Source organism: Geotrypetes seraphini, chromosome 16 (genome assembly GCF_902459505.1).
Source record: "Geotrypetes seraphini chromosome 16, aGeoSer1.1, whole genome shotgun sequence".
In the NCBI taxonomy this organism is placed as follows: domain Eukaryota; kingdom Metazoa; phylum Chordata; class Amphibia; order Gymnophiona; family Dermophiidae; genus Geotrypetes; species Geotrypetes seraphini.
In genome coordinates this window covers 42,069,652-42,081,979 of record NC_047099.1, presented here as the reverse complement: position 1 = coordinate 42,081,979, position 12,328 = coordinate 42,069,652, and the positions used below count along the sequence as shown (strand labels likewise).

Below are 12,328 nucleotides of genomic sequence, written 5' to 3'. Positions count from 1 at the left end.
CCCTTTCCCTCTTCCCATTTTTAGTTTTTGATGTAATTTCCAATCTTCCTCTACCCCAGCACCTCTCGTATCCATCCTTGTCCCCATCTACCCTTTGCCCTATTTTATTTTTTATCAATTTTAGTAACCAGCCAGGTACTTGAGCATAGTCGGTAGACCAAATTATAAATAAACTTGGGAGGGTCTGAGACCCTGTAGACCAGGGGTGTCCAATGCCGGTCCTCGAGGGTCGCAATCCAGTCGGGTTTTCAGGATTTCCCCAATGAATATGCATGAGATCTATTAGCATACAATGAAAGCAGTGCATGCAAATAGACCTCATGTATATTCATTGGGGAAATCCTGAAAACCCAACTGGACTGCGGCCCTCGAGGACCGACATTGGACACCCCTGCTGTAGACATTTAGAGGGGCCACGGGATGAGAAAAAGGGGTAGATTAAGTCAAAGGAAGTGGGATAGGGGCTGAGCAAAACCAAAATGTGTGAAAAAGAGAGAAGAAAGGACAAGAGACTGAGGGGAAAAAAAAACCAATCCAGAAAATAAACATTGGGCGGGAGAAGCTCTTGAATTCATAGAACTTATGCAAAGCTGCCAAATTACCCAGTTCCTGTAAGGATCTTAGGCCAGTCCTGGATTTCTGATAACTCCCTTCACAAAGCATTATGGGACCTGCAACACTGACGTCCCAATTGCAGAGTTAGGGACTACAAATGTCGCCCTGGATTTTCCTTGTGACCTCCATTTGGAAAAAAAGTTTTGTTTTTTTTAACTAAACATGAAATGAATTGGCTAGGCAGCATTTATTTACTTTTCTTTGTCGTGCATAGGATGTCTTTTAACACAACTGATTCTATGTCTATTTTTTTTAAATGCTTAACATTTCAACCATAACATCCAATCACTCTGCTTAGTCATGAAAATTCTTAACAGCACCTGGTAAAACACATTCACTTTCCCAATTGGCACTTGCTAATATTTTCCTAATACCCCAGGCCCTTCGTTGAAAAAGGTTGGCCTGGGAAAAGGCTGGGTTTTCAAAAATTATTCTTGAGAGTTCCTGGACTCTGGGACCTCTGCAACTCTCTGAAAAGCCCGGAGCTAACATTAAACCACAAGCAGAGACTCCAGAAAACTGTCCTGGAGCGCAGGATCCTGCCCGGTTAATGTGTATTTCATTCACCTCACAGACTTATAACAAACACAGCTGGTTTTTGTTTTCTGTCTCTCATCCCTTGTTGCAGAGTCTGAAAATGCAGCTTTTATCATGTTGATGGTTATGCTCAGTCCAGACACTGACTTAAAACTCAGCACCATTTCTTTCCCTAATCTCCTTCTGACATCTAGTGGTCTTTGGCAATTATAACCAAATAAGAAGTGACATATTTAGTGTTACTGTGTAAGCAGTCTTGATAATCGTTGTTTAGGTATATGTATATTTCAAGACTTAAGCCCCTCTTTTACTAAGCCACGGTAGAGGTTTGTGCCGCAGCCTGGAATGCCAAATGCTCCAACGCTGCTCCAGTGATCATAGGAATTCTATGAGCGTCGGCGCACTTAGCGTTGCGAGCTGCGGTAGAAACCTCTATCGTGGCTTAGTCAAATGTGGGGTCAGTTGGACTCCTGATGCAGAACATATAATATACAGTAAGCAAACATTTTAAAAAATAACATACAGGATAACGGAAATAAAGAGGCAATCTCCTAGTACAGGGGTACCCATACTTTTTTGGCTTGCAAGCTACTTTTAAAATGACCAAGTCAAAATGATCTACCAACAATACAATTTTTAAAAACACAAAGGACACTGGACGCAGAGAAAATATTAATCATCATTTGTATTTGGGGTTTTTTAAGAGGTCAAGGCAGATGACGCTAAAATATGTAATGTCACCTCAGTAACAACCATACAAAAATAGGCAAATATACCCCCTCCCCTTTTACTAAACCATGATAGCGGTTTTTAGCGCAGGGAGCTGCGCTGAATGCCCCATGTAGCTCCCGACACTCATAGGCTCCCTGTGCTAAAAACCACTATCATGGTTTAGTAAAAGGGGGCCATAGTGCAAAATATAGACAGCAGATATAAATTCTCAAAACAGACACATTTTGATCACTAAATTGAAAATAAAATCATTTTTCCTACCTTTTTGTCTCTCTCTCTTTCCCTGCCCCCCTCTTTATTTCTATCTTTCTCTCTTCCCCTGCCCCTCCCTTTTTATTTCTGTCTTTCTTTCTCTCTCCCCCTGCCCTCTAAGCCATTGCGCCAATTTCGCCACTTCCCCGATTTTTTCTCTCTCCCTGCCCCCCCAAGCCACCACGCCGATTTCTCCCTGCTTCCCCGAGCCAGGCTTGGTGCCCCTCCCTCCCGACATCAATTGTGACTTCGGAGAGGAAGTTCCAGGCTAGCCAGGCAGCCGATTGGCTGGCCCTGAACTTCTTCTCCGACGTCAGAATTCACGTCGGAGGTGAAGGCTTGCGGGTCCGGCAGAGCGTGTATGCTCCTGGCCTGGCTCAGGGAGGCAGGAAAAACAAGATCGCAAAGGCAACGCGATGGACTCGCGTTGCCTTTGCGATCTACTGGTCAATCGCGATCGACCCTCTGAGCACCCCTGTCCTAGAGTCTTATGCTGTTTTCTCAGCAAGTCAATTCACGCCAATAATTGATTATTAACAGGCAATTATCAGTACGGATTGGCTTGCAAGTAATTAACCCCCCCCCCCTTTGTACCAAACCGTAATAGTGGTTTTTAGCACAGGCCAGCGCGCTGAATGCTCTGTGCTGCTCCTGACACTGTGCTAAAAGTTCCAACGCTCATAGAATTGCTATGAGCGTTGAAACTTTTACCGCCAAAACGCTAACGCATCTTTATAAAAAGGGGGGGGGGGGTTAATTAGGGTTACACACAGAATACTGCATCGACGTCTGTGCGTTTCTGGGAGCCTTCCGGCCAGTGGCACTGGGTTTAGTGTGTCCCAGTGCTGAAAAGTTTAGGAAAATTTAAAGCTCTTCTTAAAAGCTTCTTATTTATAGATGCATTTAATGATTAAGTCTACTACTGACTAAATCTCTCTGCTTTGTTAATTTAATTCTTTAAATTTTTTGTTTACCCCTCCTAATGTATTTCCCTTGAATTTTTAAACATAATAACTGTATGTAACCCTTGAATTAAATAACTTTCCTTATGTTTTAGTATTGTCAGTTATATCCCATTTAAGGTTTAATTTTTCTTTTTTGTATTTGTTTTTAATGTAAATGATATATTAATTAACTTTTTGAATAATTTGTACATCGCCTAGAAATGTGAATAGGCGATAAATCAAGACATTTAATAAACTTGGAAACTTGTAAACACAGAGCAGGTCCTATTTTGAGGCCCTCGGTATGTTTGTCCTAATCACAAAAGTAAAATAAAACGGTTTCTTGATCATGTCTCTTCTGTTATAAATATTATTATGAAGACTTTATAAGCCATACAGCGTTTTACCTCATTTCTTTCATAAGCTTTAATGGGCCCTGCAAAGGCTTGAGAGCCTGGCCTAGATTGGTTTAAGCCAACTTCCCTCTGGCCGTGCAGAAAAGTCAGCCAGACTTTCGCCTTCTCTTCCTGAAGAGCCCCTTCCGCCCTTTGGTCGACCACTTGATGGTCCTTCGGGGCGGCCCCGCTTCCCCGGCGGGACGCGGCCCACGAACTTTCCCGCCCGACGTCAATTCCCGACGTCGGGAGGACGTTGGGGGCAGCCAATGGCTGTTCGGCTGGGCCGGAACGTCGTCTCCGACGTCGGAATTGACGTTGGGCGGGAAAGTTCGTGCGCCTGGTCGCGTCCGGGAAGCGGGGAGAAGGCGAGGGTGTGGCTTGAAGAAATCATCGCTGCGGTAGCAGAGAGACAGACAGACAGAAAGAAAGAAAGAAAGAAAGACAGACAGACAGACAGAAAGAAAGAAAGAAAGAAAGAAAGAAAGAAAGAAAGAAAGAAAGAAAGAGGCAGGGACAAAGAAAGACTGAAAGAAAGAAAGAAAGACCGAAAGAAAGAAAGAAAGAAAGAGGCAGGGACAAAGAAAGAAAGAAAAAAAGAAAGAAAGTCTGAAAGAAAGAGGCAGGGACAAAGAAAGATTGAAAGAAAGAAAGACCGAAAGAAAGACTGAAAGAAAGAAACACAGAAAGAAACACAGAAAGAAAGACTGAAAGAAAGAAAGAAAGAAAGAGGCAGGGACAAAGAAAGACTGAAAGAAAGACTGAAATAAAGACTGAAATAAAGAAACACAGAAAGAAAGACTGAAAGAAAGAAAGAAAAAAAGAAAGAAAGACTGAAAGAAAGAAAGTCTGAAAGAAAGAGGCAGGGACAAAGAAAGATTGAAAGAAAGAAAGACCGAAAGAAAGACTGAAAGAAAGAAACACAGAAAGAAAGACTGAAAGAAAGAAAGAAAGAGGCAGGGACAAAGAAAAACTGAAAGAAAGAAAGAAAGAGGCAGGGACAAAGAAAAACTGAAAGAAAGAAAGACAGACTGAAAGAAAGACAGAAAGAAAGACAGACTGAAAGAAAGAAAGAAAGAAAGAGGCAGGGACAGAGAAAGAAAAACTGAAAGAAAGAAATAAAAAATTGGACTCCTGGAGGGACAGAGAGAGATGTTGGTCTGGAGGAGAGGAAGGAAGAAAGAGAGAAAGACGCAGGGAGCAAGAAAAAAAGACTGTAAGAAAGGGGGCAGAGAGAGAGAAAGAAAAAAAGAGAAAGAGGCAGAAAAAAAGAAAGGGACAGGAGAGAGGAAGAGAAAGTTGGACTCCAGGAGAGACAGAGAAAGATATTGTTCTGGAGGAGAGGAAGCGTGCAGGAGGAAGGAAGAAAGAAAGAAAGATTGGCTGCACAGTCAGAAGGAAGTGCAAGCAGAGACTCATGAAATCACCAAACAAAGGTAAGAAAAAGGGTTTCATTTTCAATTTACTGATCAAAGTGTGTCCGTTTTCAGAATTTATATCTGCTGCCTATATTTTGCATTATATTTGTCTGTTTTCTATAGTTGTTACTGAGGTGACTTTGCATATTTTAAAGTCATCTGTCTTGACCTCTTTCAAACCCCCCCCCCTAATATAAATGATAATTTAACATATTCTGTGCGTACAGTGTGCTTTGTGGTTTTTATTTTTATTGTCGGTAGATCATTTTGACTTGGTCGTTTTAAAAGTAGCTCGCAAGCCCAAAAAAAGCGTGGGCACCCCTGCTCTAGGTTACGGCGGCAGTAGCAGTTCGGACTCTGACGGTGGGGACGAGGAGCCAGTGAGGCGGGGGCTGGAAGCGGCGGTGGAGAACAAGGCCATAAAAAGGCTACCGAAACCGGACGAGCTCTTCCAGAGCGTCCCGCGACCCTCCTTTCTCAGCAAACCGCATCCTGTTGGGAGGTGCTGACAGCATGGTGCAGGAGATGCTATGGGGAGGGGGGGTAATGCTGATGCTGTGAGGAGTGGGGGAATAGGGAAGGGCAAGGCTAGGACTGATTCCAGGCTATAGGACTATTTATTTATTTATTTTACACACACCCCTTTTACTAACCCGTGATAGTGGTTTTTAGCGCAGGGAGCCACGCTGAATGCTCCGTGCAATAACTGATGATTTTGCCTCTGCAAAAGCAAGGAAGGTCCACATTTTGTTCACATTTCTGATGTTTTATCCTGTCCTGTTGAAGAAATCTGTTCCAATTTGTCAGTTTCCAGAATGTAGGGTACTTAAAGTTGTATTACCTGTGCTATTAATGGTGATTCGAGATTAGGAGGGCAGGGAGGTGAAGGAATCGGAGGGGTCCCCTCCTTAATTTCTGCCCTGGGCCCCAGAATGTCTGAAACCGGCCCTGGTACCGTCCTTGAGAGTCTCAGCATTTCCTCTCTTGGCCAAACTCGTCCAGGGTTATTTCTTTACAGCCTGAGCAGAGAGGAAACCAGTAAGAAGGATGGATTTAGTTAATTGTATTTATCTTTGTGTCATATATGATGCACAGCTTGTATGAGACCTGACCAGTGGTTTGAGAGTAGTAAGCAGTGGTGGGGTGAGGGGTGCCTGGGGTGCTGGTGCCCCTCCCCCACTGCGCGCTCACCCCTTCCCTTTCCCTGTACCCCTTTTGACGTCACTTCCTAGGAGCGGGTCCTGGAAGTGACATCAGAGAGAGCACCAAAAAGGTACGGGGAAGGCAAGGGGTGCATGCGGCAAGGAGAGGAGCGGGTGGCCAAGCGAGGAGGAGGGATGCCGTTGCGCCCTTAGGAAGACTGTGCCCGGGGCGGACCGCACCCACTTACTTCACCACTGGTAGTAAGCAAAAATAAACAAAACCTTCAGGCTGATGTTCAAAAGTACTGATTTTGTCAACGTCTGATACCAATTTTAATATGTCAAATTTGAACAGACAACTCAATAAATGCTCTATGAATTTATCTGGTTGGACAGACTGAGATGGACTATACAGATCTGCTGACACCTACTGTTACTATATTTAATATAGCCACATTGGAGCCTATATATTTTTATATAATGTCAGTATCAATGTCCATAAAGTGGAAGAAATCAAGCCTACATTGCAGGCATTGGGCATTTATATCTGCTCTAGAACAGGTATAAATGTTTGTGCCATGATTATTAGCTATGAGGGGTGCTGAAAAGTTCTCAGCCCTAAATTCTGAGCGTTATTTTGCCTCTGTAGCTGAAAAGAGTGTTATCTTAAGTGTCAATTTGCAGAAATGAAATTCTATGTTTTTTGACATTGTTTCGGATCATTGATTGAACCATAGTCCGCTTCATTCTCGTCTTGGCTGGGCTGAGAACCTTTCAGCGCCCTGTGGTACATGCATAAAATTGCATTTATTTAAGTTTGTAACATTTCTCCAGAAATGTGTTATAACTGAACAACAGTTCTTACATTTCTACATGTTTTTCTTTTCTAATAAGATTGACAATAGCATTTCCATCCAATGGGAATGGGGGAGGGGGGGGGCTTGTATGCTGCCTTTGGCATTCAAAGCAGTGGGCACTGGAGGATTAAGTGACTTGCCCAGGGTCATGAGAAGCAGCAATTGGATTTGATCTTGCAACCTCTACCACACCATAAAAATATATTTATACCACGGTACCTTTCAGTTAAGCGACAGAGTAAGAGAACTGTACAAACACAGTCAATTATAAGCTCATTTATAAAAATTGTCAACATCTTTCTAAAAGTCTGATAAGAACTAGAATCTGATGTTAGTTTACTAAAACTCTTGTCCCAAGATGCTACTTGATAGGCTGGAATTCTGTGAAAAAATTGCTTGTAAGTACAACCTTTTACTGTAGGAAACGTAAAGATGGTTACTTTGCGCAATGATGATCAATGAAATACTTTGGCACATGGCCATACAGCATTTTACAGCAGAAACGTCCCATTTTGAAAAATATCTGTGCTTCAACTGGAAAGCCAATGTAGCATCCGATAATACTTTGTCACATGCTCGGATTTACCATTGAGCCAAGGCTTTCCCCTGGGAATAGAAGATAGGAAATAAAAAAAGAACCCCCCCTCCCTCCCCCCAACACACATGCAGAAAAACAACTCACATTTCTAGATTTTATTTTGCATTTTACAATGTCCAGACAAAATGGAACCCAAGAATAAATATAAATTTTATATTCTATATTACCTATATGTGTATTGTATTCATGATCCGCCCAAGCTGCCCCCTGTACACATTTACCAGCAAAGTAGGTGCTATCATGTCAACACGTACTTTTATGCCAGTTGGAATTTTATTACAGGCCAAGGGATAGTGTGGCACAGTGGTTATACAATATAGCCCTGAGGTTGTGGGTTTAAGCCCACACTGCTCCTTGTGACCTTGGGCAAGTCACTTAATCCCCCCATTGCCCCAGGTACATTAGATAGATTGAGAGAGTCCATTGGGACAGACAAGGAAAAATGCTAGAGTACCTGAATAAATTCATGTAAACCATTCTGAGCTCCCCTGGGAGAACAGTATAGAAAATTGAATAAATAAATAGTGTGAAGAGTTTCAGCCTGTGATTACTAGAGCTGGTATTATGACATCATAATACCTCATTCCACCAATGCCAAAGAGCCAACTTCATCAGTGATGTCACAATGGTTTGAATGCTCTTTAGTTGGTTCACTTTTGCTACATCTTGATTTCTAGAGTGGCGCAGTGGTTAAACCTATAGCCTCAGCACCCTGCGGTTGTGGGTTCAAACCCACACTGCTCCTTGTGACCCTGGGCAAGTCACTTATCCTCACATTGCCCAGGGATTCAAAACAAAGTTAGACAAGTTCCGGCTAAACCAGAACATACGCAGGTAGGGCTAGTCTCAGTTAGGGCACTGGTCTTTGACCAGAGGGCCGCCCTGTGAGCGGACTGCTGGGCACAATGGACCCCCAGGTCTGACCCAGCAGTGGTCACTCCCTCCTGCCAACAGAGGCACCCCCAAATGAAAAATGGTAGGAGGGTGCCCACTCCCTCCTGCCAGGTGAACCCTCCCCTGCACCAGAGAAAATTGTCAGGAGGGGGTGCCCACTCCCTCCTGCCATGGCAAAACACACAGACACACACACACGAGAGAAAATTAGCAGGAGGGATGCCTACTCCCTCCTGCCAACAGAAGTTCCCCCACACAAATGAAAAATTGTAGGAAGAATGTCCACTCCCTCCTCTCATCAGAGCCCCCCCAACTATCCCCTACCCTACCCCCTTCCCCCCAAAAAATAAAAAAGCCCCAACAGCTGAGGGGCTTCACCTGCCACTCAGCTGTTTTTTTGGCTTCCCCATACCTAATTGGACGGCATGGAGGTTTGTTGGTGCATCAATTGCTGTTCCAGAGTCAGCCAAAAAAAATTGGTCAACAGCAATTCACACAGTCTTAATGAATGTGTTTTGTGCGTCTAGACCTCGCATATCAAACTTTAATTTAAAATTGCATCCATACTGTACCTTGGTCCCTATGTCATAATTAAAAATCACAACCATAGAACTATGAAATCATGAACCACACTCTAAAAGTCTTTTAAATATTTTTGTCCTAAAATGTCACGCATTTTCAATTTCAGTGTCCCGTATAGACAATATCATATCAATATTTTCAAAACAAAAGCAAATCTTCAGGTTGATGTGCAAAATGCTTGCACCATCTTCAGAAGACCTGTAGATGGTGCAGTCCCTCAGTCGGATTCATTTTCTGCATAATATTTGATCCAACTTATTATATTTAGGGAAAGAAAAAAAATATCAGCAGTTACTCAACTTTTTAAAATAATATATAAATGAAACACCAATAATGTATTGCCTTTTAGTAGACCACTCAGACTCCATTAAGGGGACATTTCATGAACTGGAATAAATACTAGAAACACTATAACTTGAATAGAACAGCCCCTCAGTGACTACAGCTGCTGCTATTCACCACCAAATGGGAAAAAAAAGACCTCAGATGAACAGGATGCCCTCTTATCACATACCATGTCTAAAGGTAGGGTCCTGAAACACCATCATCAGTCAGAAAAGAAACTCCACTTCATACACTCTACAGCTGCCAGGCACAAAACTGGACCACCTGGAGTATTGTGTTCAGTTCTGGTCTCCGTATCTCAAGAAAGATATAATGGTGCTAGAAAAGGTTCAAAGAAGAGCAACCAAGATGGTAAAGGGGATGGAACTCCTCTCGTATGAGGAAAGACTAGCAAGGTTAGAGCTCTTCAGCTTGGAAAAGAGACGGCTGAGGGGAAATAGGATTGAAGTCTACAAAATCCTGAGTGGAGTAGAACGGGTACAAGTGGATCGATTTTTCACTCTGTCAAAAATTATAAAGACTAAGGGACACTCGATGAAGTTATAGGGAAATACTTTGAAAACCAATAGGAGGAATTTTTTTTTCACTCAGAGAATAGTTAATCTCTGGGACGCATTGTCTGAAGTTGTGGTAAGAGCAGATAGCAGAGCGGGGTTTAAGAAAGGTTTGGACAATTTCCTGGAGGAAAAGTCTGTTATTGAGAAAGACATGGGGGAAGCCACTGCTTGCCCTGGATCAGTAGCATGGAATGTTGCTACTCCTTGGGTTTGGCCAGGTACAAGTGACCTGGATTGGCCACCGTGCGAACAGGCTACTGGGCTTGAAGGACCATTGGTCTGACCCGGTAAGATTATTCTTCTGTTCACTTATTTACAGCACTTATTTTCAACTTTCTTCATCCCACTGCAATTGCAAATCCACCTGGACATCCACAATCTTCTAAACCCCGACAGGGAATCAGCCAGCAGAAGAAAAAATTTACAACAAATATTATTTTAACAGTGTCTCTCAGTCCATGTCATCTTCTGTAAAAGCAGAATCAGGGTAGGTGTCATCTTTAAACCCAATCTATAATTCAGATGGTAAAGCAAAGAAGAATACACTGGACAAAAGAATAAGAGGGGAAGTTATCAATGTGGACTTCCATTAAGGTTTGTCATTTTACTGTTAACCCAGGTTATTACAGTAGTAACTAGGTCTCGTTGCATAAAATGGGACCTGTACTAAAATTGCATCAGTAAATGATAAATAACCTGTCTTAACAGTAGCCCGGGATGATAACTTCAACCTTAGTGTAACCAGTTGGTAACCAAAGCTGAGATTGTGATGCCATATCAGTGATGTCACAATGGCTCGATTGTCCTATACTTGGCTCACTTTTATTAGATACTAGCTGATCACCCGGCGTTGCCCGGATATTTATTTATCCCAATCTTCCGGTATCGATAGACTTGTATTCAGTGATTATGCCTGGTATAACGGGAAGTATTTGGTAATTACGTTTACTTACAAAGTCCCTTGGGTTTTGGTTTACGTTCACTTGAGGATTAACATCACACAAATTTTCAGTTTTCACTCTCTGTTTAGGCTTCACCACACCACATCACAGCTGCACTTCCTTATATACTGTTGAATGACTGTGTGACATCATTCCCGAAGCTTCAAACAATTGGCCAAAGCAGCTCCATTTCTATAAAACACATGTCACCCCCACAGTATTTTTTCCCAGATATTAAGTCATATGTATACCAAGTTTGGTTGAAACCTCTCCATGCATTTCAGGGTTATGTTGGAACATACACACATACATCTGATTTTATAGAGAGATTTTAATTGGCATTTTGAATGGTTTTTGTTATATTTTATCTATATTTTTAGTATGATGTGTTGTATACATGCTTGATTTATGTTTTATATAGTGTCTCCTGAGGAAGGCGTTGTTATAACGTCGAAACTTGTATCCTTGTTGGGACGCTGTGAATAAAGATTTCTTTGGCTGGACAGACTCCTCTGCCTTGCCTTTCCTTTTGCTGTTTTTTTTTTTAGGTTACTGGCCTAAGCTGCAAGCAGTAACCCTGAAAAGTTGTTGCTCTCTTCCCTTTTGTGTTTTACATGTGTTTAGGCGATGCTTCAAACTATTTTCTGAAAGAAACTCTCAGGAATAGAAGAAAGGGCCTCAGATGTCCTGAAACTCAACCTCTGAGGATAGCCCTTAACTTTCTCCCAGTGCCTTTTCTCTGCCAATCTGTTTGGCTTGTACTTTGGCCAAGTACAGGTTTTGGGGTAGTTTTCCTATGAGTGAGGGGAGTGTGTGATGCAGTAGTTAGAGCCTCAGCCTCAGCACTCTGAGGTTGGGGGTTCAAATCCCGCCCAAGTCACTTAATCCCCCCATTGCCCCAGGTACATTATATAGAGTGTGAGCCCACCAGGACAGACAGGGAAAATACCCGAGAACCTGAATGTACACCACTTAGGTTAAATATGGAAAATAATAATAATCTTGCATTTTTTGTCATCAGGATGACAGTTTTGTGTGTGGCATTGAACTTTAGGGCTGAACAGGGGAGCTGAAAGGGGAAGTGGGCCAGCAAATGTAGGAGCTGAGTCACCCCCCCCCCCCACTTAACTATTCATAGCCAGTAAGTACATTAGCCAGCCTCAATTGATGTCAAGCCCACTGTTAATTGCTTCTGCTCGTTAAACTAATAACACTAATCACTCATCCTTTTTCACATTTCAGCACAGTCCCTGCTGCCGTGGGTTCATTAGAAATGCATCCACTCCATTCCCCAGCCATCCTCAAGTCACTCAGAATTACTCTGAAGTGCACAGGAGACGCCTCGTTTAGAGGAAGAGTGATGATGCATGGGTCACTGTCCTGGGGATGCTCTGTGTGGTCCTGGGGAGGAGGAGGGCTTCTGGTCATCCTGGTAGGGAGCTGAAGATGGGTGGTTGGCAGTAAAATAGCCATGTATTTTCTGAGTTATAATCTAGGGGCATCCTACGTTTGTACAGAA

General features: G+C 42.7%; 1 protein-coding gene across 2 annotated transcripts in view; it reads right to left on the bottom strand.

The window, feature by feature from the left end:
- Positions 1-3,697, bottom strand: part of PEAR1 (platelet endothelial aggregation receptor 1) — a 67,066-nt gene extending 63,369 nt beyond the window's left edge. For both annotated transcript variants that reach the window (XM_033923612.1, XM_033923614.1), the window contains exon 1: positions 3,488-3,697. In XM_033923612.1, the coding sequence (XP_033779503.1) occupies positions 3,488-3,501 (14 nt within the window). In that variant the 5' untranslated portion in view covers positions 3,502-3,697. The remainder of the gene's footprint in view (positions 1-3,487) is intronic.
- Between the last annotated feature and the right edge of the window lie 8,631 nt (positions 3,698-12,328).